The sequence below is a fragment of the Petaurus breviceps genome, unplaced genomic scaffold (genome assembly GCF_028583685.1).
Source record: "Petaurus breviceps papuanus isolate PSGF00001 unplaced genomic scaffold, PetGlider_PUasm1.0 171, whole genome shotgun sequence".
Taxonomy (NCBI): domain Eukaryota; kingdom Metazoa; phylum Chordata; class Mammalia; order Diprotodontia; family Petauridae; genus Petaurus; species Petaurus breviceps.
In genome coordinates, this window is record NW_027185754.1 from 800,142 (window position 1) to 822,307 (window position 22,166).

The following is a 22,166-nucleotide window of genomic DNA, read 5'->3' on the forward strand; positions in this document are numbered from 1 at the left end:
TCTTAGAAACTCTTGTCCTCAAACTTCCTCATGTGGTGACTGTTGGAGTCATTGCTGCCGCCAACAAGAAAATTTTCCTTTTCTATCCAAAAGTCTACATTCTCATAGCTCTAGTATTATATTTACTCTCTAGTAAATACACAGGAGGCTTTGATTCAGGAATATTGTCCATGAGCTAAGTTTTTGGACTGTGTGAGCCAAGACATATCTACTTTTTCTATGGCCACCTTCAGGAACTGTCTTATAACACAGGTTTCCGTATCTTCTTTTGGAAACATCACTCTCAGGATGATTGTCTTCTAGGGGATAAAAATATGTGGACTAGGGGCAGCTAGGTGGCGCAGTGAGTAGAGCAACGGCCCTGGAGTCAGGAGGACCTGTGTTCAAATCCAGCCACAGACACTTGACACACTTACTAGCCATGTGACTTTGGGCAAGGCACTTAACCCCAGTTGCCCTCCAAAAAGCAAAGCAAAAAAAAAAAAAAGAAAAGAAAAGAAATATGTGGGCCAGCACACTCATATGCTTTTCACCAAGGAGGTTATTGCAGATTCTTGTATATATGTCCATGCTTCCCTTCCAGTCCTAGTCTTGCTCTACAGTATTCTGGTCTGCCTTCTGAACAGGAAAAAGTTAGCAGAAGTCCCCAAATGACTAAGAAAGTCTGTCATATCACTTTTATATGCCCTTGAGAAAAGGTAGATCCCCTGATGAGTCCATTTTTTCCTTATCAGTAACTACCATCAGTAATTTCTGGGGCAATCCTATTCACTGAAAATCAATTAGGAATTCTCTGTGCCTTTTAAACAACCTATGAGCATTTTCAGTATCTCCATAGAGATGTTACTCCCTTACTCCAGGCAAAAGTTTATGCAATGTAAATCATAAAATTGACCAAATTGACTTTTGGATCAGCCCCTTTGACATAGAGATAAAGAGACAGGCCCAGATAAATGAAATGAAAAATAACTACACTGAAACTAGAGGGAAAGGGTAGTAAAGAATTTCAGTGATGTTGTAGAAAGGTGGTTACTATGTATACCTGGTGTTGATATTAGGCACCAAGAGAGACCTAAGGACCCATAATCAAAATGCTGAACCTCATGTTGAGGCCCACGGATGCTGCAATGATATAATGTTTTGTTAGTTTGGGCTACTGAGGACTAGGTCATTCACGGACTCTGAAGAAATAGTCTCACAACTTCCCAGCTCCTGCTTCAGTCATGAATTTTTTTCTACTTAGTTCCTTTGTTTGCAATCCTTAAGTGGTTTTAGATTTTCTTTAAGCAGGTGGTGGGAAGTAAATTTTGGAAAGAGGAAGCAGCTGGAGGAGTACCTCTTCTATGTACACAGGTCATTCAACATTCCCCTTATCCTCCAAATGCTGATTTATTGCCTAGGAATAAACTGAGTCTAGTGTGTTTTTTGCTCTAGGAAGTTACACAAAAGTGAATCAATAATTCTCTTTTGTTCAGCTTGAACCTTTAGCCAGGGAAATGACCTTGGCACTTTCTGTCTCACTTCTTTCCTCCACCTCTCCTTCCCACTGCTAATGATTTTCCTTTACTGCATATGAGTAATGAAACACATAGATCACAATAAAGTGGTTGACGACATTTATTTTAGAGAAAACCATCTATGTAATGAAAGAGAAACATTGAGCAAACAAACTCTTAAGAAATGGAGATTGGGTAATCTCTCTCCCAAGAAAGAAGAGTAAATGTAAGAAAGAATGATAAAATAAGGAATTACCAGCTCTGTTCTGAGCAATCTGAAGAGTTCCAGTACCTCATTCTTTTTTTATCCACATATCACCTACATTCCTTGGTCACATATTCCTTGTCTTGGTGTCCAGGCATTCACTCCTGGCTCTTATTTGCAGGTCTCTTGGTACAGATTGTTGGTCCCAGTGATGTCTGGGCCTTCACTTCTTTCCATACTAAGGCAATTGTAGCAGCAAGCACCCCAGCATCCCCAGGGTGGCTGCCAGCACAGGTTCTTAGATCTGCTTTTCTAAAGGAATGCAACTCAAAATGGTTTACCACAACTGGGAAACAAAAAATTATCCCAGCCCCCATACTTTCCTTTCACTCTGCAGATCCTGTTCGTGACACCATTTGTTGCAGCAAGCACCCCAGCATCCCCAGGGTGGCTGCCAACACAGGTTCTTAGATCTGCTTTTCTAAAGGAAAGCAACTCAAAATGGGTTAACAATCTTTCTTTAATAAAACATATCATTTACCTAGTTCAAGGGGAAAAGTCAGCACCCTGAACTTCAGAGTGTACAGACAGAAATATTTCAAGTAGACAGGCCTCCAACTGTCCAACCATTACATCCATACCAAATCACAGTTACCAGAGAGGGAAGCATCAACATTTGGGTTTTCAAAGCTGGGGTGATTGATGGTGGTGGTGGAGGAGGGCTCAACAGCTGCCCAGAGTCTTGTCTGGTCAAATCACACAACACTTCTCAAAGTGAGCCCAAATACAAAGTCTCACATCAGGGATTATATAGCCTTCTCCTGGGTCAGAGAATGTCACAACCCTCTTGACCCACAGCCCAATAACAAAATACCAAGGTGTGGGAGTTCCTGAAAAAACAAGACTCCCACAACAGGCTCCAGGTGCACTTAACCTAGGAGCAGGGAAGATCTTAAAAATTTACATTCCTATAACAGCAATTACAATGGTCCTTGCTCCACCTGAATCCAATCTGTTCCTCAGTGCTTTTTCTCTCTTCCAGCCCATGTCAGCTGACACTAAATGTGGCTTTTATCCTCTCCTCTTGGAATTATTGTGTATGCTTGGCAGTCCAGGGGAAATACTAATTTTCTGAGGGATAAAAGTGAGAAAGCAAGAGGATTTCCACCTTGACCAGCAAATAACAATTTCTAGCATTCGTATATGCCTGGAAAACATAAGAGGCATTATAAATGAATTCAACATCATGTTCCCCATAAAAAGAAGATTGTATTAACTTTTTTCCTTAGCTTCCCTTCCTTGATAATTGTAACAGAGTATATTCTTGCCCAATATAGATACTAGGGACTGTGAGGAATAATACTTACTTTAAAGTGTCCTGGGCATAGATATCATTTGAACATAGGATATTAGAGCTATGAGAGACCTTAGATATCATTTAATCTAACCTCCCCATTTTATAGATGAGGAATCTGAGACTTGGAAGGGGAAAGTTACTTTAGGATGAGGGACATTAGAACTAGAAGAAACTTTGAAACTATTAGTGTTAGAAATAGAATATAGGGTATTAGAATAGGAAGGCAACTTAGATGCTTCTTTCATTGACACATCTTGAATTTTTATGGTCCTGAAATGTGTATATGTCCTTTTCTTTACACAGCACAATGTTTTGCACATAGTAGACCTAATTATAAATTCCCATTCATTCATTCATTCAAAGCAGTAGCTCTGCAATGTTAAATGACTTGCCCAAAGTCACACAGCTAGTGTCTGATGCTGCATTTGAACTTGGGGTTTGTAAAAATAATTTTAAAAAATTTCACAAGGTTATCAAGATACATTGTCTCAAGTGATCCTCCTAAAATCTTTATAAGACAGACAAGATAGAGTTTTTAATCTTCATCTGACATAACAAGGAACTGAAGTGATAAAACATCAAATGATTTTTTTGAAGGTCATATGGCTAATAAGCATTAAATCCAAGTCTAGAATTAAGATCTTTTTTTTTAAACAGGAGAATGCAATTTATTTACACCAGCAGCTATGAGAGATGGGGAATATACAGAGTTTACAAAGTTAGCTACCTGTACAAGATGGATTACATACGCAAAAATAAAATTTCAAAACCACAGGACAGCAACACTCCCTCCCTCCCAATGGCCCCAGCATGCATTAATGCCAGGCAGGTGGCCCCTGGGCATGCAGGGGGGGAGTGATGCATGGAAGGAGAAAAACCACCAGCCACAAAAAAAAAATCAATTCAGAACCCCCAGACCCATGCTCAGACACATGATAGGCTACAGGATGGACAATACATCTAGCTGGGAACTGGGGGAAGGATGGGAAGCAAAATCCAGGTAGCCTGTTACTAGAGAAAGGGAAGGGAGAGTCCTAGAAAGCTCCTAACCCAGCAATTAAAGGACAATAATCCCTTTCCCCAAAGAGAAAGAAATTGTTCCCTAAAGATCCCAGCTGGGCCAGGCTCATCATATAGCCCAACAGGGAGTGCCCAGTGAGGTGAACTATGGTTGGGCAAGTCAACATCCGGAAATTTCCCAAACTGCTTCCTAGCTCTCCCTCTACAGACAAGAAAGGGAAGGTAGGGACCACATGAGCCTCAGTATAGTAAAAGGAGTATCACTGGGCCCTGGTAGCTAAGGCGAGGGTTCCATGCCCCCACCCACCCAGCACATTTGCCCCTTTCTTTCCAATACCAACCTGGCTTCCAAGACATGATTTGGAAGGGCTAAGAGGCACTGGGTTCCCTCCTATAAAGGAGGAGGGATATGGAAAATAAGGGGCAGGGATTGCCCTGGGCCCAGCCTCTACTGTAACTCACTCAGGTTTGGTTTTATTTCTCCCTTTTAAAAATGAAACAAAATTCTTGGGTTAAAAACCAATCTGTAACTGATGGGGGACGGGATCCCAATAGGTTCAGCAGGAATTCTGATCTTATCTAAGACCAGAAAACCTGCAATATCGGCTGGAAAGAATTCAAGGTCTCGGGCTTAATTGGAGTGAGAGTTGTAGAAGTTTATTGTTATGCTTCCAGAAGCGGGCAAGAGTCCTTTAGGGGACCTGCAAGTGAGAGGGGTACATGCTTTTACCTTTAAAGGGTAGGGCTGCCATTGTCAGGGCTGGCCTGACAGGAGGGGCCTCACTGCATAGACAAAGGTCAGAGCTGACCAAGAGGAGCATGTGAATAGATAGTTTAGATAAGATTTGGGCCAGGTCGAAGGAGACAAAGGCAAGGACAAAGGAGGGTGTGGGCCAGGCCCAGAAGAAATGAAGAGATTAAGTAAGAACAAAGGGGTTACAAGATGTTGCCTAGGTGGAGTGTGGGATAGGGAGAAGGGGCAGAGCTCAAGGATGGAAAAGGACAAATTGCAGTTACAACTTTACAAAACAAAGTGCAGTTACAAAGTCACAGACTGGTTTTACAAGTTGGTTTCACAAATTGACATAGACCCCAGGTACCCCATTAAGACCACAAGAAAGTCTAAACATATAGAAAGGGGAAGTTGAATTGACCTCCAAATTTACTTCAGAATTTTCACTTAGGCTGGCTGTATGTTGGAATAATGGAAAGAACATTTGATTTAAAGTCAGGAGGCCTGGAAATTCAAGTCCTATATGTGCTACTTCCTCTATTAGTTTGAGTAAATGACAGTCTCTCAAATAGCCAGTTTCTCCATCTGAAAAATGGATAAAAAAATAGTACTTGCCCTACCTCTCTTACAGAATCTTGAGGAAAGTGGTTTGCAAAATTTAAAATACTTGAGAAGTTGTCATTTCTATTTATTTCCCTGATTTGAGTGTTTTTCCCTAATAAATATTAGCATTCTCAAAGTTAGACACTTCCTTTTCTGTTTTCTTCCTTTACCCCCATATTATACTCAGTCTTCAATAAGTACCCAGTATGCCTTGATAAAGGCATGTTAGAGAAAAAAAAAAGATTTTTTTTTCTCTAAAGAACTAAATTTCTTCATGATTTTTGCACTGATGAAAAATTAAAAATGACAAAAAGCTGAGAGTCCTTAAAGGTCACTCAGCAAGCCAATGGGTAGATAAACTCAGAAGGCTTTTTTAAGTCCTTAGTTTGCCCACTGGACCCCATTGACTGTCACCATACCAAGCTGTAGGACTGACTTTATGTGTACTGGAGATAGAAAATTCAAACTTCTTTCAGGGTTAAAGTACACTTTATGTAACATTGGTCTTGTTTACTTATGTGGGTATTTTGTTTTGTCATAGAAGCACATTATGATTAGAGTCCCTCAAATGAGAAGGATTAGTGAATTGTGGGTGGAGATTTTTGGCTCTCACTGGTTTAATATTTAAGAAGAAGATAATTTCCTCTTTTGTTTTTGCCTGACTTGTAGTTTCTGTGATTCAGTAGAGGAGTTAGTCACTCAATCACTTCTGTGCAGCACAGAAGCAACCTTAGTGCTTTAGGACAGCATAGATCCCTGCACCCAATATGTGGGAAAGAGCTGCTCTCCACAAGATATGGCTGATTTCCCTGGTTTTCTGCTCCATTATTGTGTTCATCACACAGGGTAAGGTTTGGGGTTTTTATTTTATTTTATTTCCTCTTCCAAAAAGAAAAGACAAAGAGCTACTTAAAATTCTTAGTAGTATCTCAACTGAAAAGTCAGTAATGTCAATTTTTTAAAAATAAAATTATTTTTAAGGATTTTATTATTAACAACCACAAGTATTTCAATATACAAAAAATGGGCACAAAACTAATAACTTCAGATACATAAGGACTGGTCTTTCTGATAGAGTTCCATATCTTTAACTAGATTTTTGTGGTTTTCCATTGGAATAAGTTGCTGATTTTATGAATACAGCAGCAGGTAAAGGGAGCTGACATTGTGGGCCATTTCCTAAACTCTAGAATGTCCCACTTAGAGCAGCCACAAGGGTTTTTGGCTTTGGTCTGATCAGGAAAGACTCACTTAAAACAAGAACCAAACAAGCAAAAATAAAAATATCCTCTGTTTAAAGACAATGGGTCTAAAACTATTAAATAGAAACATTCCAGCAATTTTCTAGCTCTTTTAAGACAAAAGAAAAAAATTCCTTTAACTCAGATAATTAAAATTCTGGAATTCTGTAATTCGGGATGGGAAAGCACCTCAGAGACAATCTATTTCAACAGTCACATTTTACAATGGGAACTATGGCTGAGAGAGAGTAAAGGGAGGGTCAAGTCAGTTGCAAAGAGTAGACTAGAAACCAGGTGTCTCGACTTATAGCCTTTTTAGTATTAATCTATGCTGACTCTGCAGAAGCCATTTAAAAAACTCTCTTTTTGTTGTCATGGACTATAATGTTTAATTGTAGTAAAGGAGTGGGAACCTGAAGGACATGTGGTCTTACTGAGGGAGGTCAAGGAGTCCAGAGAAGGGAGAAAAATCAGTGTTAATGATAGAAAGAATGAGAGAGGTGTAGAAACAGTGCTGGGAGAGATTGCTTCTGAAAACCTTTAAGTTCCCCCTCATGGTCAAAATCATTGGCCCAGTAAGATTTAGAGTGGGTGAATGAGTGGGAATTTAGGGGGCTACCACAGACAAGTCTTAAAGGTAAAACGTTCTTGTTAGAATGAACATGTAAATCAAGTAGTAAACTGAAGTAATTGCCTAGAGAACTCATATTAGAAATAAGCTTGCAATTTGCTTATCTGAGTATCGTGGCTCTCTATTATCTAATTCAGTTCTTCAATTTGTGTATGAGTGTGCATGGAAACAGATTCAGAGATGGAGGTAGGGATGTAGAATAGGGCCTAATCCTACTGGCCTTCAATTCTAAGTTATCTGCCACTTTCTTTGGGGAAGAGGAAATAAGGGTGACTGAGGACCTCTGAAAGGAAGTTGTTGGACCAGCCAATCAACTTGGTCCTTTTCAGATCTATCTGTCTAAAAGGTTCTCAGGGAGACACTGGAAGAACGAATGCTAAGGAGAATGCAGTGTTGACTGGAAGGAGATGAGTCAAGAGAAAGTCTTCTGGACAGTACTAGAAACCTTTTAACATTTGCGAGGAAAAGTGTAATTTAAGAAAGTTCTAACAATATTATTATGCTATTCTCTGACCTGAAGTGCCACCATCTGTACCATGAGGGAATTAGAAAAGATGACCTGAAAGGTCTCTCATACCTATAAATTTTATGAGTCTATAACTTTGATGGTCCTGGAGTTAGAACTAATGGGAATGGAGAAACAGAGATGTTTAAGCTATAGGCTAGCAAAAAAGATCTCCGAACAGGCATATTTTTTAATTATAAATTTAATAATCAACAAAATAACAACATTTTTACATAAAACCTACAACTTTTAATGAAGCAGATAAAACAAATGAACATGCAAAGAAAAGAAAATATTCTTGTTCTTTGCTTCCATGCATGCCTGAAGTTCCTCTACGTTGCATACAGTAATAGGGATATTGTTTTAAGAAAAACTTTGAGTGAATAAGTCACTTTGACTATTATAAATACCCAAATTAACTACAAGGAACATAAGAAGGAAGACACTATCTGCGTTGCAGATAAAGAACTGATAAATAGAAGTTTGTATAGATGCTATAATATTTGGTGCATGTAGATTCAGGATTGATATTGCTTTATTGTCTATGGTACCTTTTATCAAAATGTAGCTACCTTGTTTATCTCTTTTAATTAAATCTATTTTAGCCATAACTTTTTCTGAGATCATGATTGCTATCCCTGCCTTTTTTTGCTTCAGTTGAAGCTTAAGATATTCTACTCCAACCCTGTATTTTAATTCTCATTTTTAAATGTGTTCCTTGTAAACAACGTATTGTTGGTTTCTAATTTTTAATCCATTTTTCATCTGTTTCCATTTTATGGATAAGTTCATCCCATTCACATGCAAAGCTATAATTATCCTTTGTGAATTTCCTTCTATCTTATTTTTACTCACAATTTTTATTTTCAGACGATTTTTTACCCTATCCCTGTTAACCTATCTTTTCCCCTTACCCTCCTATTCCTTATTTTACCTACCGTTCTAAAAGTCCCTCTCTTATCATTTCCCCTGCTCTCCTAAATCTTCATCTACACATAATTGTAAAAGTCCCCCTTCCCACCCTTTCCCCTATTCCTTTCACATCTTCACAAGTCCAGAAGACTCCTATACCCCTCCAGATGTTGCTTTTTCTTCAACCCAGATCCAATGAGAGTAAGGTTCCAACACTACCAGCCCTCCACCTGCTTCTTCTGTATCAGTTCTTTTCTTTCATGCCTCATTTTATGAAATAATTCCTCCTTTTTACTTTTTCCTACACAATTTTGTGTTTTAGAATTGCCCTATCATACACAGCTTAGTCCTGACCTTTCCTTCATATTATCCTAGTAATGATTACAGTTTTAAGAATGCTGATAGCATTTTCATGTGAAAAAATTAAACAGTTTGACCTTAATGAGTCTCTTATAACTAGTTTTTTTTAAATGTTTTCCTTGTTTTTTTTTTCTGGATTTTTCACATCAAAATTTTCCACTGAGTACTGGTCTTTTTGTCACAGATACCTGAAAGCCTTTCAGTTCATCAAATTTCCATTTTTTGTTTTCATTAAGGATTATACTGAACTTTGCTGAGTAAGTTATCCTTGGTCACAACCCCAGCTCTTTGGCTCTTTGAAATACAATGTTTCAAGACATACGGTCTTTTATTGTAGAAGTTGTTAGGTCTTGTGAAATCCTGATTGTATTTTGGGAGTATTTAATTTTTTTTCTTGTTGTTTGGAATATTTTCTCTTTAACCTGGGAGTTTTGAAACTTGGCTATGACATTCCAAACCTACTCTTGTTTGAAAATAGAAGAAAAATGAAACCTGCTACAAACATATATAGCCAAGCAAAACAAATTCTTGCATTAGCTCTGTCCAAAATAAGGAAACAAAAATACCTTATTCTGTGGCCCAAGTCCATCATCTCTCACTCTGGAGGTGGGTAACATATTTTATCATGATTCTCCAGAATTATCTTTGGTCCTTGAATTGATTAGAATTTCTAAGTCTTTCAATTTTGTTTGTCATTATAATATTGTTATTTAACATCATTGTCCTGGTTCTACTCACTTCACATTATATTCTATATGTTCATATATGTCTTCTAAGGTTCTTTTGAAAGAATACCCTTCATCACTTCTTATAGCACCATAGTATTCCATCACATTCACATGCAATAATTTGCTCCATTGTTCCCAGTTGATGGGCATCCTCTCAATTTCCAAATATTTGCTACCATGAAAGAAGTGCTATAAATATTTTTGTACCTATAGATCTTTCCTCCTTTTTTTTAATCCCTTTGTGGTATAGACATACTAGTGGATTTTGGGGGGGTCAAAGGGTTTACAAAATTTAATAATGTTTTGGAGCGTCATTCCAAATTGCTTTCTAGAATGCTTGGACTAGTTCACAACTTTACCAGTGGTACATTAAGGTATCTGCATTTCCACTGCCACTGTAGAATATGTAATTTTCCTTTTTAATTGACATTACCAATTTGGTCAATGTAAAGAAATACCTCAGATTTGTTTTAATGTCTGTTTCTTTAAATAATAGAGATTTAGAGCATTTTTTAAAAGATGTATTGATAGTTTAGTTTTCTTCCTCTGAAAACTACCTATTTATATCCTTTGATAATCTATTGAATGAAAAAATGGCTCTTAAAAAATTAGAATAGGCAAAGAAAACAAAGCTATCACTCACTGGAGATGATATGATGGCATATTTAGACAATCAAGTAAAAATACATTTGAAATAATAAAAAAAAAATTAGCAAAGTTGCAGGATACTGAGTACTGCTCTTTTTGTCACAAATACCTGAAAGTCTTTCAGTTCATCAAATTCCCATTTTTTGTTTTCATTAAGGATTTTACTGAACTTTGTTGAGTAAGTTATCTTTGGTCACAACCCCAGCTCTTTTGACTTTTGAAATATAATGTTTCAAGACTTTTTCAAGTCTTTTACTGTAGAAGCTGTTAGATCTTTTGAAATCCTGTTTGTATTTTGTTTAAACACTCATATCATACTTATCTAAATTAATTTGCTCATTCAGTGTCATACCAATCAAACTACCTAAAACTATTTTACAGTGCTAGAAAAAATTGTAACAAAATTCATCTGGAAGAAAAAAAGTTCCAAAATATCAAGGGAATTGATGAAAAGAAATGCAAGGAAAGATGGCCTAGTCTTACCAGATCTTAAATTGTATTATAAAGCAGCATTCATCAAAATTACTTAGTACTGGTTAAGAAAGGCAGATAAGTGAAGTAGGTTAGGTAGCAAGACACACTGATCAATGACTATAGTAATCTACTACCATGTTTCCCCGATAATAAGACACTGTCTTATTAATTTTTTTGGACAGAAAAACACCAGAAGGCTTATTTTCAGGGGAGGGCTTATTTTAATGAACATTGACAGCAATTTTAATAAACAGGTAAATGTGAACAAAAAAATGTACCTTTATTCAATAAGCAAATCACTGGGGAAGAACAGGATTATGCGCTCACTGCTGCAGCTCTGATTGGATGCAGCTCAGAGTGCGGGATGCGTTTCACCTGGGGGGGGGACGGTGCATACAGAGGGTACCATAATGTAGCGTGTAGCGCAGGGGATCACCTTCACTACAGTAGCAATCTCAATAGGGCTTATTTTCGGGGGAGGGCTTATTTTAGAGGAATCTTACACAGTAAGGGGAGGGCTTATTTTTGGGATAGGTCTTATTATCGGGGAAACACGGTACTTCATAAATCCATGACTCCAGCTCTGGGATAAGAACTCACTATTTAATAAAAACTGCTGGGTGAACTGGAAAATAGTATGGCAGAAACTAGACATAGACCAATGTATCACACCTTGTAAAGCCAAGCATGAGCAGCTTTCCAGAGGACTGCTACTGTGAACAGCTTTCAAAGTTCTGATGACATAGTACAGCTTACTCTCTATTTATTCAATAACAAATCAGAGCAAAACATTCACAGAAAATCAAGGTGCAGCATTCACCATGTCATAAATCAACAACTTATCACTAAAATGGCCACAAAGTTTTCACCAAAGTGGTCACATAGTTTTCAACAAAGTACATTCATTTAGTTAATCACAAAATCCTTAATTCAATCACAAAGTACAAAAGTCAAAGTTCCCCACCCCTAGGTCATAGTAAATCATAATCACCTCAGTCAGTACACAGTATCCAAGAAAAGTCTTCTTTCAGCTTGACTCAAGTCTGGCTCTCGGCTTCCATGGTTCCTCTTCCATGGTCCCAGCTCCACCTGTCACCTGGGCACAAAGGCAGGCAGCTCCCAGTTCCCCGTCCAGCTCCTTGTCCATTTATTCAGCTAATTCTCATTCCCTATTGAAGTTCAAAGTGTCCTGTCTGCTTCAAGTCCTTCACAGTTCCTGTTTCTGGGAAGACAAATCTTCACAGTGCTACAATAATATTCACACACATTGCCAGCACCATCATCAATTCACTATCTGCCTGTGAAATCAACTCAGACCCACCAACAAGGTCTGAGACCTCAACAAAAATCATAAGCATAGAAATCAACACAGTCCCACAAATAAGGTCCAAGAGGTCAGCACAAATCATCAGTAAAATCTCAGGACCTCCAAAACCATCCTCCAAGACTGCTATAAACATACAACCAGAAAATCCTATTTTAGGGCTTCCAGTAATATTCCAGGGCTTCTGTAAAAAGCATCACAAACAAGCATCAACACAGACAGAGCAGACAAAAAGAGTGCCAGGATACCACAACTTTTATCCTTCTTGACTCTGCCACCACAAGAGTTCTCTTCTCAGTTCTGCTGTCTCTAGCCTGGGCCTCTCTTTATATATGGTCATTTGCTAATCCCCTTCATGTTGCAGTAGTTCATGAATTCTAGGGTTCACAAATTGTGGGGTTCACATGTTCTGTTTCTTAACAGACTTGATACAAGGCTCAAAAGAAACTTGAACTGAAACAAGGTGTTAATTCAATAGCTGAAACAAAGTGTGAACTACTTCTGTGCTTGCCAGTCAAAATGAGTATGTGATTTAGATATAAAGGCTGATACTATAAGAAAACTGAGGGAGCAAGGACTAGTTTACTTGTATGATCTATGGAGAAGTGAAGAATTTATGACCAAACAAAAGATAGAGAACATTATGAAATGCAAAATGGATAATTTTGATTACATTAAATTGAAAAATGTTTGCAAAAACACAGCCAATGCAACCAAGAGTAGCCAGGGTCTCTGATAAAGGCCTAATTTCTAAAATACAAAGATAACTGAGGCAAATTTATAAGAATATAAGGCATTTCCAAATTAATAAATGGTGAAAGAATATGAACAAGCAGTTTTCAGATGAAGAAATTAAGCTATCTATAGTCACATGAAAAGATGATCTAAATCAGTATTGATTAGAGAAATGCAAATCAAAACAATTATGAGGTACCACATCACACCTATCAGTTTGTCTAACATGACAAAACAAGAAAATAATAAATATTGGAGAAGATGTGGGAAAATTGGAACACTAATGCATTGTTGTTGGTTTTGTGAACTGATCCAACCATTCAGGAGAGCAATTTGGAACGATGACAAAAGGCTATAAAACTGCATACATTTGTCCCATCAGCACCACTTTTAGAGCTATATCCCAAAGTAATAATAAAAATGGGAAAACACACATGTACAAAAATATTTATAGTAGCTAACTTTTTGGTGGTCAAGAACTGGAAATCAAGAAGATGCCCATCAATTGGGGAATGGCTGAACAAGTTGTGGTATATGAATGTAATGGAATACTATTGTGCTATCAGAAATGATGAGTAGGCCAACTTTAGAAAAAACTGGAAAGACTTATGTGAATTGATGCTGAGTAAAATGAGCAGAAACAGGAGATCATTGTACACAGTAATAGCCACATTGTGCTATGGCTGATTTTGATAGATTTAGCTCTTCTCAGCAATGCAAAGATCTAAGAGAACTCCAAAAGGCTCATGATGGAAAAGTTATCCACATGCAGAAAAAACTTTAGAGTCTGAATGCAGGTGAAAGAATACTATTTGCTTTACTTTTCTTTTGTTGTTTTGTTTTTTATTTCTCATGGTTCCTCCCATTAATTCTAGTTTTTTTCTTTACATCATTACTAATGTGAAAATACATTCAATATGAGAGTACAAGTAGATTCCATATCAGATTGCATGCTCTTGGAAAAGAGGGAGAAGTTGGGGGAAATTTAGAACTCAAAATTGTATGGAAGTGAGTGTTGAAAACTAAAAATTAATTATTTAATTATATTTAAAATAAAGAAAAATGGCTCTTATTCTTATAAACTTGAATTAGTTAATTATACATTCTAGGGAGGAAACCTTTATCAGATAATATTTTTTATAATACCCCACCAAATTTCTTGTTTCTCTTCTAATTTTAGCAACATTGGTTCTGTGTATGCAAAACATTTTATGTTTTGATAACATTTTTTTTACCTCCTGTGATCCTCCCAATTTCTTGTTTGATCTGATGATCTCTAATTACCAAATCTAAAGACCTTATCTCAATCCTCATTCTTCTTGACTTCTCTTTAGCCTTTGACACTGTTGATCACCCTCTTTTCCTTGATGTTCTCTCATTAAATTTTCATGACACTGCTTTCTCTTGGTTCTCCTACTTGTTGAACTGCTTCTTAATCTTTGCTGAATTTTCATCTAGGTCATCCCTGCTAACAGTGGATGATTCCCAAGGCTCCATTATAAGCTCTTCTTTTTTCCCCTATTTTGCTTAACGATCTTATCACTTCTAGCAGATCCGATTGTCATTTCTTGGTTGATGATTCTCAGATCTAACTTTAAGTTATCTGGTCCTCACCTCTCTTGACTTACAATGTCACATATCAATTTGCCTACTGAGTATCTACAATAGGATACATAATAGACATCTTAAACTCAGTATGTCCAAAACAGAACTCATTTACTTTCCCCAAGACCTCCTCTATCCCTAACTTTCCTGTTAGCAAAAGGGCATTACCATTCTCCCAATCACCTAAAATCAAAACCTCAGTGTCATCTTAAACTCCTCTTTCTCCTTATCTGATCAGTTGCCAAGGTCAGTTGTTCCTACTTTCATAATATCTCTTTTATATGCCCTTTTCTCACCTCTGAGACTGCCACCACCCCAGTATGGATCCTTACCACCTCATCTCTGGACTTTTGCAATGACCTGTTTGCTCTACATTCCTCAAATGTCTCCCCACTCCATTCTATTTTCCACTCAGCTGCCAAATTTGTGTTATTGAAGATATGACCACATCACTCTCTTACTCAGTAAACTCAAGTGGTTGCCTGTCACCTCCAGAATCAAATATAAAACCATTTGCTTGGCATAAGCACTCAATAAGCTTCCCCCACCCCACTTTCCTGTTTTCTTACATCTCACTTCCCTCCACCCCCTGCTCCAAATACTCTGCAATTCAGTAACATTGGCCTAATTTCTGTTCCTTGTATAAGACACTCTATTTTACAGTTTTAGGAATTTTCAATGTTTTTTCTCCATGCCAAGAAATCTCTCCCTCTCCAACTCTTCCTACTGACTTCTTTCAAGACTGAACTAAAATCCTACCACCTACAAAAAGCCTTTCTGGATTGCCTTAATGTTGATATCTTTCCTCTGATGGTTTCCAATTTATTCTGTATCTTTTTTTTTTTACATAGTTGCTTTTATGTTGTTCCCCCCCCCCACTAACTGATGAATTTCTCAATAGGAAGGATTGTTTTTTTGCCTTTCTTTGTACCTCTAATACTTAGCACAATTGTAGGAGCTTAATAAGTGATTATTGACCCAACTGACTTGTTTACTGAATGATTTTATACACACATGTGTATATATGTATGTGTGCATATATGTATATGGTAGCTTCTAGGAATGATAGTCAGATAAAATAGAAATTCTCATGTTCTGTAGGAGCTTTAGTTTAGTAGGAGAAAATAAGAAACCTGTGTATAAGAAACACATAGGAAGGAACTTCAGTAACCATCTAGTTCAACTCATTACTGAAAAAGAATCCCTGCTACAATATCTCCAGTAACTGGTCAAGAACAGTAAAAGAAAAAAATAGGTCATGGGGGCAGAGCAAAGAGGATGAAGAAAAGGCTAAAAATAAAAAAAAAAAACCTTAATATTAAATATTGATTTTACATACAATTGGGGAAAATTAAAATATTAAATCCTTTAAAAATATTAGAAGAAAAATCATCATACCAATCATAACCAAGCTCCAAAGTTTTCATGTCTCTGTCCATAAATATTGTAATTCCTGAGAATCTAGGATATATAAGGGAAATAATCCTTTATGTTGTGGACTTCTTTCTTAAATATTGCCCTAGAACAAAAATCCATTTGTCCCATACTGGATAAATTTCTACTCAGAGCTCATATTGGTGAAGATTGAGCTCAGCAAAGACATCACAGTTATTAATATTGATGACTATGAGGATATACTTGCATTCCTGAAAAAGTCTGGAGAGAGCTGATATTAATTTGCCATGAGGAGGCAGGGGTGATGCCTTGGAGAAGGATCCCCAGTAGAGTGTTAACAGGAGCCAGTATACCTAACAAACAAGGCTTCAACTAATAGTGGGTTAGATCTCATCTTTTATCACTGACCTCCTTTGTCATTGGACTCAGTGTCATTCAAATTAAAGGGCCACTGGTTATAAATGCTCATTTAGCTTGACTTTTCCTTGGTCTCAGACAATAACTTTCTAATAGAGTAACCATTTTGAAAAATATCTTTTAAATAATAAATAAAATATAAATAAAACTACAAAAGAATTCAATGGCTTTAGCAAGTGAAACTTCCTTAAGATGATTTTAGAAACAAGTTATAAAGTTTATTTCTGCATTAAAGATATCTCCTGAACTTCAACAAAAAAATATTAGAGAAGATAGCTTCTCTTACCATATCTGCGATTTCCAAATAAAATCACCTATGGGGGGGTGGAGGATTTTATGAAAAGTAACTTTTGGAATGACTATCCTTAATGTACATAATATTGAAAGACTATGCTACAATTTCAGGTTGGGTCAAGATTCCAAGTGTTTTCCTTCTTCTCCAAATAGCTGTGCCTATGTTATCTGCATAAATATATAGAAGGATAGCAGAGAAAGGTCAAAACAATTCTTCATCAGAATTCCACCTAATTTCTTTTCATTTGAGGAAGGCAAGCTCTAGAAATAATTGCTCTAACCAAAGGGATGTGATAAGAAATAAACACCAAAACTGGCTTCTCATTGTGTCAGATGAAAGCTGAACTGTGTGAATAAGTGAAGATAGAAGAGAAGAATTTGTTTAAAAACAATAACCACATGGGGTGGCTAGGTGGCGCAGTGAATACAGCACTGGCCTTGGAGTCAGGAGGACCTGAGTTCAAATCCGAGCTTACACACCTGCACAAAAACTAGCTGTGTGACTTTGGGCAAATCACTTGACCCCAAATGCCCCTCCAAAAAAAAAAGCAAAAAAATGAATAAAAACAATAATAACAACAAAACACTTGATCTCAGACTAGGTAGCTACCTAACTTCTGTGAGCAACCTAGCTGAGAAATTTATGGCCATGATCTAAAAGTAATGATTGAAGAGAACTGAAGCCCTTCCTCAAAGTGAACATTAGCAATGGGGAAGATTTTCTCCATGGAGAATAGGCTTAACAGAGCTGTGGGACAATATCACCACATTCATCCATGTAGCATTAGAGGCATGCTCCTCCATGCCCTGGCCACATGTTTTCCCTCTGCATGATCTCCATGAATATTTATGTTTTCCACAGAGATGATGTGCATTTATGTGAGAATGACTTCCAGGTTAATGGAAGACATATTATTTTCATTATAAGCCTTTACTTCCAACTAATTATATCTTTTGACTGATGAGTAAAATTGTGTGTGTGTGTGTGTGTGTGTGTGTGTGTGTGTAGGGACTCATGAACTATGATTCTGAGACTTTTATGACACACAAAAAACCTGTAATTTGGGGGTATCTATCTGGGGGCTCATGAATGAAGGAACCCCTAATTCCCAATGGTTCACAAACTAATGTAATATCAGACAACTGATTCCTTTGAAAGCAGCAAGCATTGTTGACCTGCCCTTTGAAACACTAGATAAAGGCAATAAATCTATTCCTTCCTTTATATAATATTTGTTTTATTGCCATTGGACACCCATAAAATAGCAGACTGAGGTGGTTTCCAAACAGTGAGTATACATAGCATATCTACATGATACTCTTTAAACTTTGTTTTCCTTTATATTGAGTTCCCTTCAAAAAAGGACTTCTTAGACAACTGCTGAATACTTCTTCTGTTTTGTCTTTATTTAATTTGCTTGTCAGAAAGAGCTTATTGATGGTTGAATCTTTTTATACACCAAGGTTCTCATAAGAATGGGAGCTCCTGCTTGGGAATCCAATCGCACCATATATTCATACATACATCTATACCTACCTACCTACATACATACATATATACATATGTTGTGGTTTAAACCCAGGGGCACCAAAAACTGTTGAGGTGGGGGCTCTGCCCACCCAAAACTGTTGCAGTTTCATGATGTGTTGTGGTGGAACTGTCTCAAAGAATTCAGAGTCAGACCACCTCTATTCCAAGTATAGGCATTTATTGAGATTGACGCCTCTCATGAAGTGGGCTAAATTCCAAGAGGAAGCAGCAACTTTAGAGAAAGCAAGATGGATTTTTATAGGGTAAAGATACAATTACACATCAGAAATTTACATAGAATAGAGGAATATCATTACTATTAAAAAGGCAGGAATTTGTTAAGGGATTAGGTAATGGAGGAGGTGTTTGTTAAGGGATTAGGTAATGGAGGAGGGGTCCCATCTATGGTTTGGTGGTTAAACATTCTGGTCATTCTGCCTTCCTGTTGCCTAGCTATTGTGGTCCTGTCTTGGGCTAGATGGATGATGTGATTGTGATTGAATACAATAACACACCTGTTTCTATGGGAATGAGTCTGGGGGCAGTGACCAGGTAGAGGCAGTAGCCAGGTTCCCATCATATGGACACACTTGCTGTTTCTTTGGGAACTAAGGGTTCAGGGACACATCTGTTGTTCTAGTGAGCAGTGAGGCATATACAAAGAAGTTAGGCCATTGGGGGCGGGGAGAGGGGGCTAGGTAGGTGCAGTGGGCCTGCTGTTCCCTATAGGGTCAGGCCTATAATGAAGTTAGAATATTGGGGCTGGGGGCATCTTTATTAGGACTCCATCATTCCCCCCTCAAAGAGTTGGAACCCAAATTCATTTGGGAGAAGGGATGAATGTCTCAGCTTCTGTGGCTTCTTCAAGCTGAAAAGGGGAGTAGAGCTGTCCTGGTCTCAGTGGGTGTTGAGGAGGAAGTTTACTGGAACTGAGCATAGATCACACCCAGGGGATGGTAGGTCAGTATATATTGGTATCCACTGCTTGCTGATAACTGTAGGTGAATTAGTCTATAATCTGAGATACAAATCTGACAGGCAAGTTCAATATGCAGGGCCCAAGATATAAGGAGAAAGATAGATATATCTAGTAATAGGCAGTTGACTAGGCCAAGTACTCTTTTACTAAATTATTTAGGCTGTAGAAAAGAATATAATTTTAGGCTGAATAGCTCAGATCTAACACACACTTTAGTAGCTCAGATGTATCCCAGCCTTAGTAGATGGGATAATGATTAACATTGTGTTTGTACTTTTGTTTTAGAAACATCTTTTCCCTTTGTCTAATTGTTCCCATGTCATTCAGAAAAAAAAATGTTATATTACAGGGATTTAACCTTTCACTTGACTATGCAGGTAGGCAGATGATAAGCCCATGTATTAATTTACCCAGTTGTTTGAGATATAGAATGACTATGGATTCAGATTGAGGACAGCAAAATTTCATATACAGGCATTGTACTTTTACTATTTTTACTGACCACTTTCTCTAATTAGAGAAATTTTTTGTAAAAGGAAAAAGAAGGGACATACTAGATATGACAGGATAAAACACCCTTAGCTCTGTTTGAATTCAGATAAGAGTCACTTTAATTCCATCTCATAACCAGACTCAGGAACAGCCAGGTGAAAAACATTCCTTTTCAAAGGAAGACAATGGGGAAACTGAGTCAGGAGGGTCCCATTTTAGACTGAGGCTAAATTTGTCCTCTTGGCTTTTCCCAAAAGCAAACCTTTACCTGTAGCAGGATTCCCTCTGAGTATACTGTGGCATTTCTCTCAGATACTGATTTAATGCAGACAACTATATCTAAATTCAAACTCAAAATAAAACTAGTTGCAGTCCCAACATATTTTACCTCAAATGGCAAGTCTCAGCAATCACAGCTTAGGGCTTGATACAATTGTTTTTACTCTGATGGAGTTAAAATAAGCAATAAAAGTTTACCATGCCTTACATAAGTTATTTCTTTTCTCAGTAAGCCAAGTTCATTGTTTAGGAACTCTATAACCCAAACAAGCTTTTATTTTTTGGGGGGGAGGAGGCTGATGACTTTGTCCACCAGATCTTTTCTGGGGATCTGGTAAGTTTACAAGTAAGGAGAAATCAATAGAGACCCCAAAAAAGGGCTGATCTGCATGCCCACCCTATGATATTCTTCTTCTGGACTGATGAAAACCACATACTTTCTGTGTGGAAAGTCCTTTATTTTCAATACTGATTTTTTTTTTCTTTCCAGTATGTTTTTCAGGGTTCCCATATTTTATTTTTAGGATCCCAGTATATGGTAGCTGGCACATGTGGCCTCCAGTCACCCCCTATAGCACCACATTGGAGGCAACCTTGACCATCTTCCTAAGGGAAGGTAGACCTAAAGGTCTACCCTTAGAGCTGCTATGGGATCAGTTTTAAGTTTTAACATTATAACAATTATCCCAAATAACTTCAGATTTTACAGTTTTTATAAGCAAAAGCCAACTTGTTTCAGGTTTAAGACAGGAATAGCAGGACTTAATAAAATAACATACCTGGTTTTAAACAAATATTTTCCCACTGTCTTTTAGTTTCACTTAAATTCAGATTAAAAGTTGCTTTTTCTAACACTGTTTCTGGCTCACTATTGTCACTCAAGTTTTACAACATGAAAGAATTTGACTACAATGTAGAAATACAATAATAACACAAACAGTAAGATGACATTAATTGCATTTCCAAATCACATATAAAAATTATTGATAGAAGGTTGCTCTTACCAAGTGTAGAGGCTTGTTGACTTCTGACTTCATTTTCTCCCCTCTTTTTCTCATCTTCCCACAGTTTCAGAGCCGGGTTGCGGGGGTGGCGATTTGGGAAGGAATGAGAAAGAGGGCACCACTACTTGTATGGGATAGACTAAGAACCAGGTAGTGTTGAGAGGTTGTAGAGTCCAGTGGCTGAATTAAAGATCCAGGAGCCCTGAGGAGGGGGTTTTGGTGAATAAGAAGGAGGGTTCCTTAGGAACCCACAAGCTTCCTGATAGGGGTTGCTTGGCTTCATGGAACTTGGAGCAGAAGCTCCAGGTTCCGGTGGCATGGGAGCAAAGACTTGGGATTTTGAGAGGAGAGGTTCATCTGCTTACCTACAGGAGTTGGATTCAGGGTGCCCAGGGACCTAGGGCTGTTGCCAGTGGGGCCCCAATGTAGCTGATGTGCCTCCCCCCTTGTTCCTTTCACCAGGTGGGGGAGGTTAACTCAAATTCCCTACTATTCTCCTAACTTTTCCCTACAGCTTTAGCTTAATCAGAGAGAGGATGACAGGGAGAAGGCACTGTAGCCCTAGCCTGGGAAAAGCTGGGACTAGGAGAAAGAGAATCTTGGTGGTTGTAACTTCTCACTGTGGTCCCAGTCTTGTCAGAGTTGGATCACAGCGAGAAGGCATGGTAGCCCTAGCCTCATAAGAGGTAGGACTACATGGAGGAGAATCTTAGCAGTATTTTTTTTACCTTTTGCTCAAGTAAACTGCACTCAGGTATTCACTCCTTTAAAAATTTCTTTGAAAATGAGAGCTTTGAATCTTCCAGTCAAGGTGAGTGGGACCCTAGGAAAGATCCAGTGGTGCCTGGTCCCTTTTTCCCAGCACTGGAGAATTCAAAGTGTCATATCTAAGACATCTGTTTTTCACATCTATGCATTTTCCCAATTTATCTTAGTGACAAATATTAACCAGAATGAATTCAATTTCCTGGATCTATATTCCCAATGATTTTATACAGTCACAGAGACCCATTAAAATGGGGCCTGGAGGAAGGACTGGAACCACCATGAGGGTGGGAGGGTGGCTTGACTTCTTGGGCTCCCATTCAGACTTAGAAATCCCCACCTCCTCTGCTCCCCAGGGCTTGTGCCTACCTTGGGCAACTGAGGGCTGAACCAGGTGCAGGGGCTGGGAATCTCTCCCACGGAAGGTGGACAC

The 22,166-nt window shown here is 38.0% G+C and overlaps 1 protein-coding gene across 2 annotated transcripts in view; it reads left to right on the forward strand.

Annotated features, from left to right (window-relative positions):
* The first annotated feature begins 6,110 nt into the window (after positions 1-6,110).
* The window catches only part of LOC138157033 (liver carboxylesterase 1-like), a 280,580-nt gene continuing 264,524 nt past the window's right edge, over positions 6,111-22,166 (forward strand). For both annotated transcript variants that reach the window (XM_069082453.1, XM_069082452.1), the window contains exon 1: positions 6,111-6,260. In XM_069082453.1, coding sequence (XP_068938554.1) covers positions 6,182-6,260 — 79 coding nt within the window. In that variant the 5' untranslated portion in view covers positions 6,111-6,181. The remainder of the gene's footprint in view (positions 6,261-22,166) is intronic.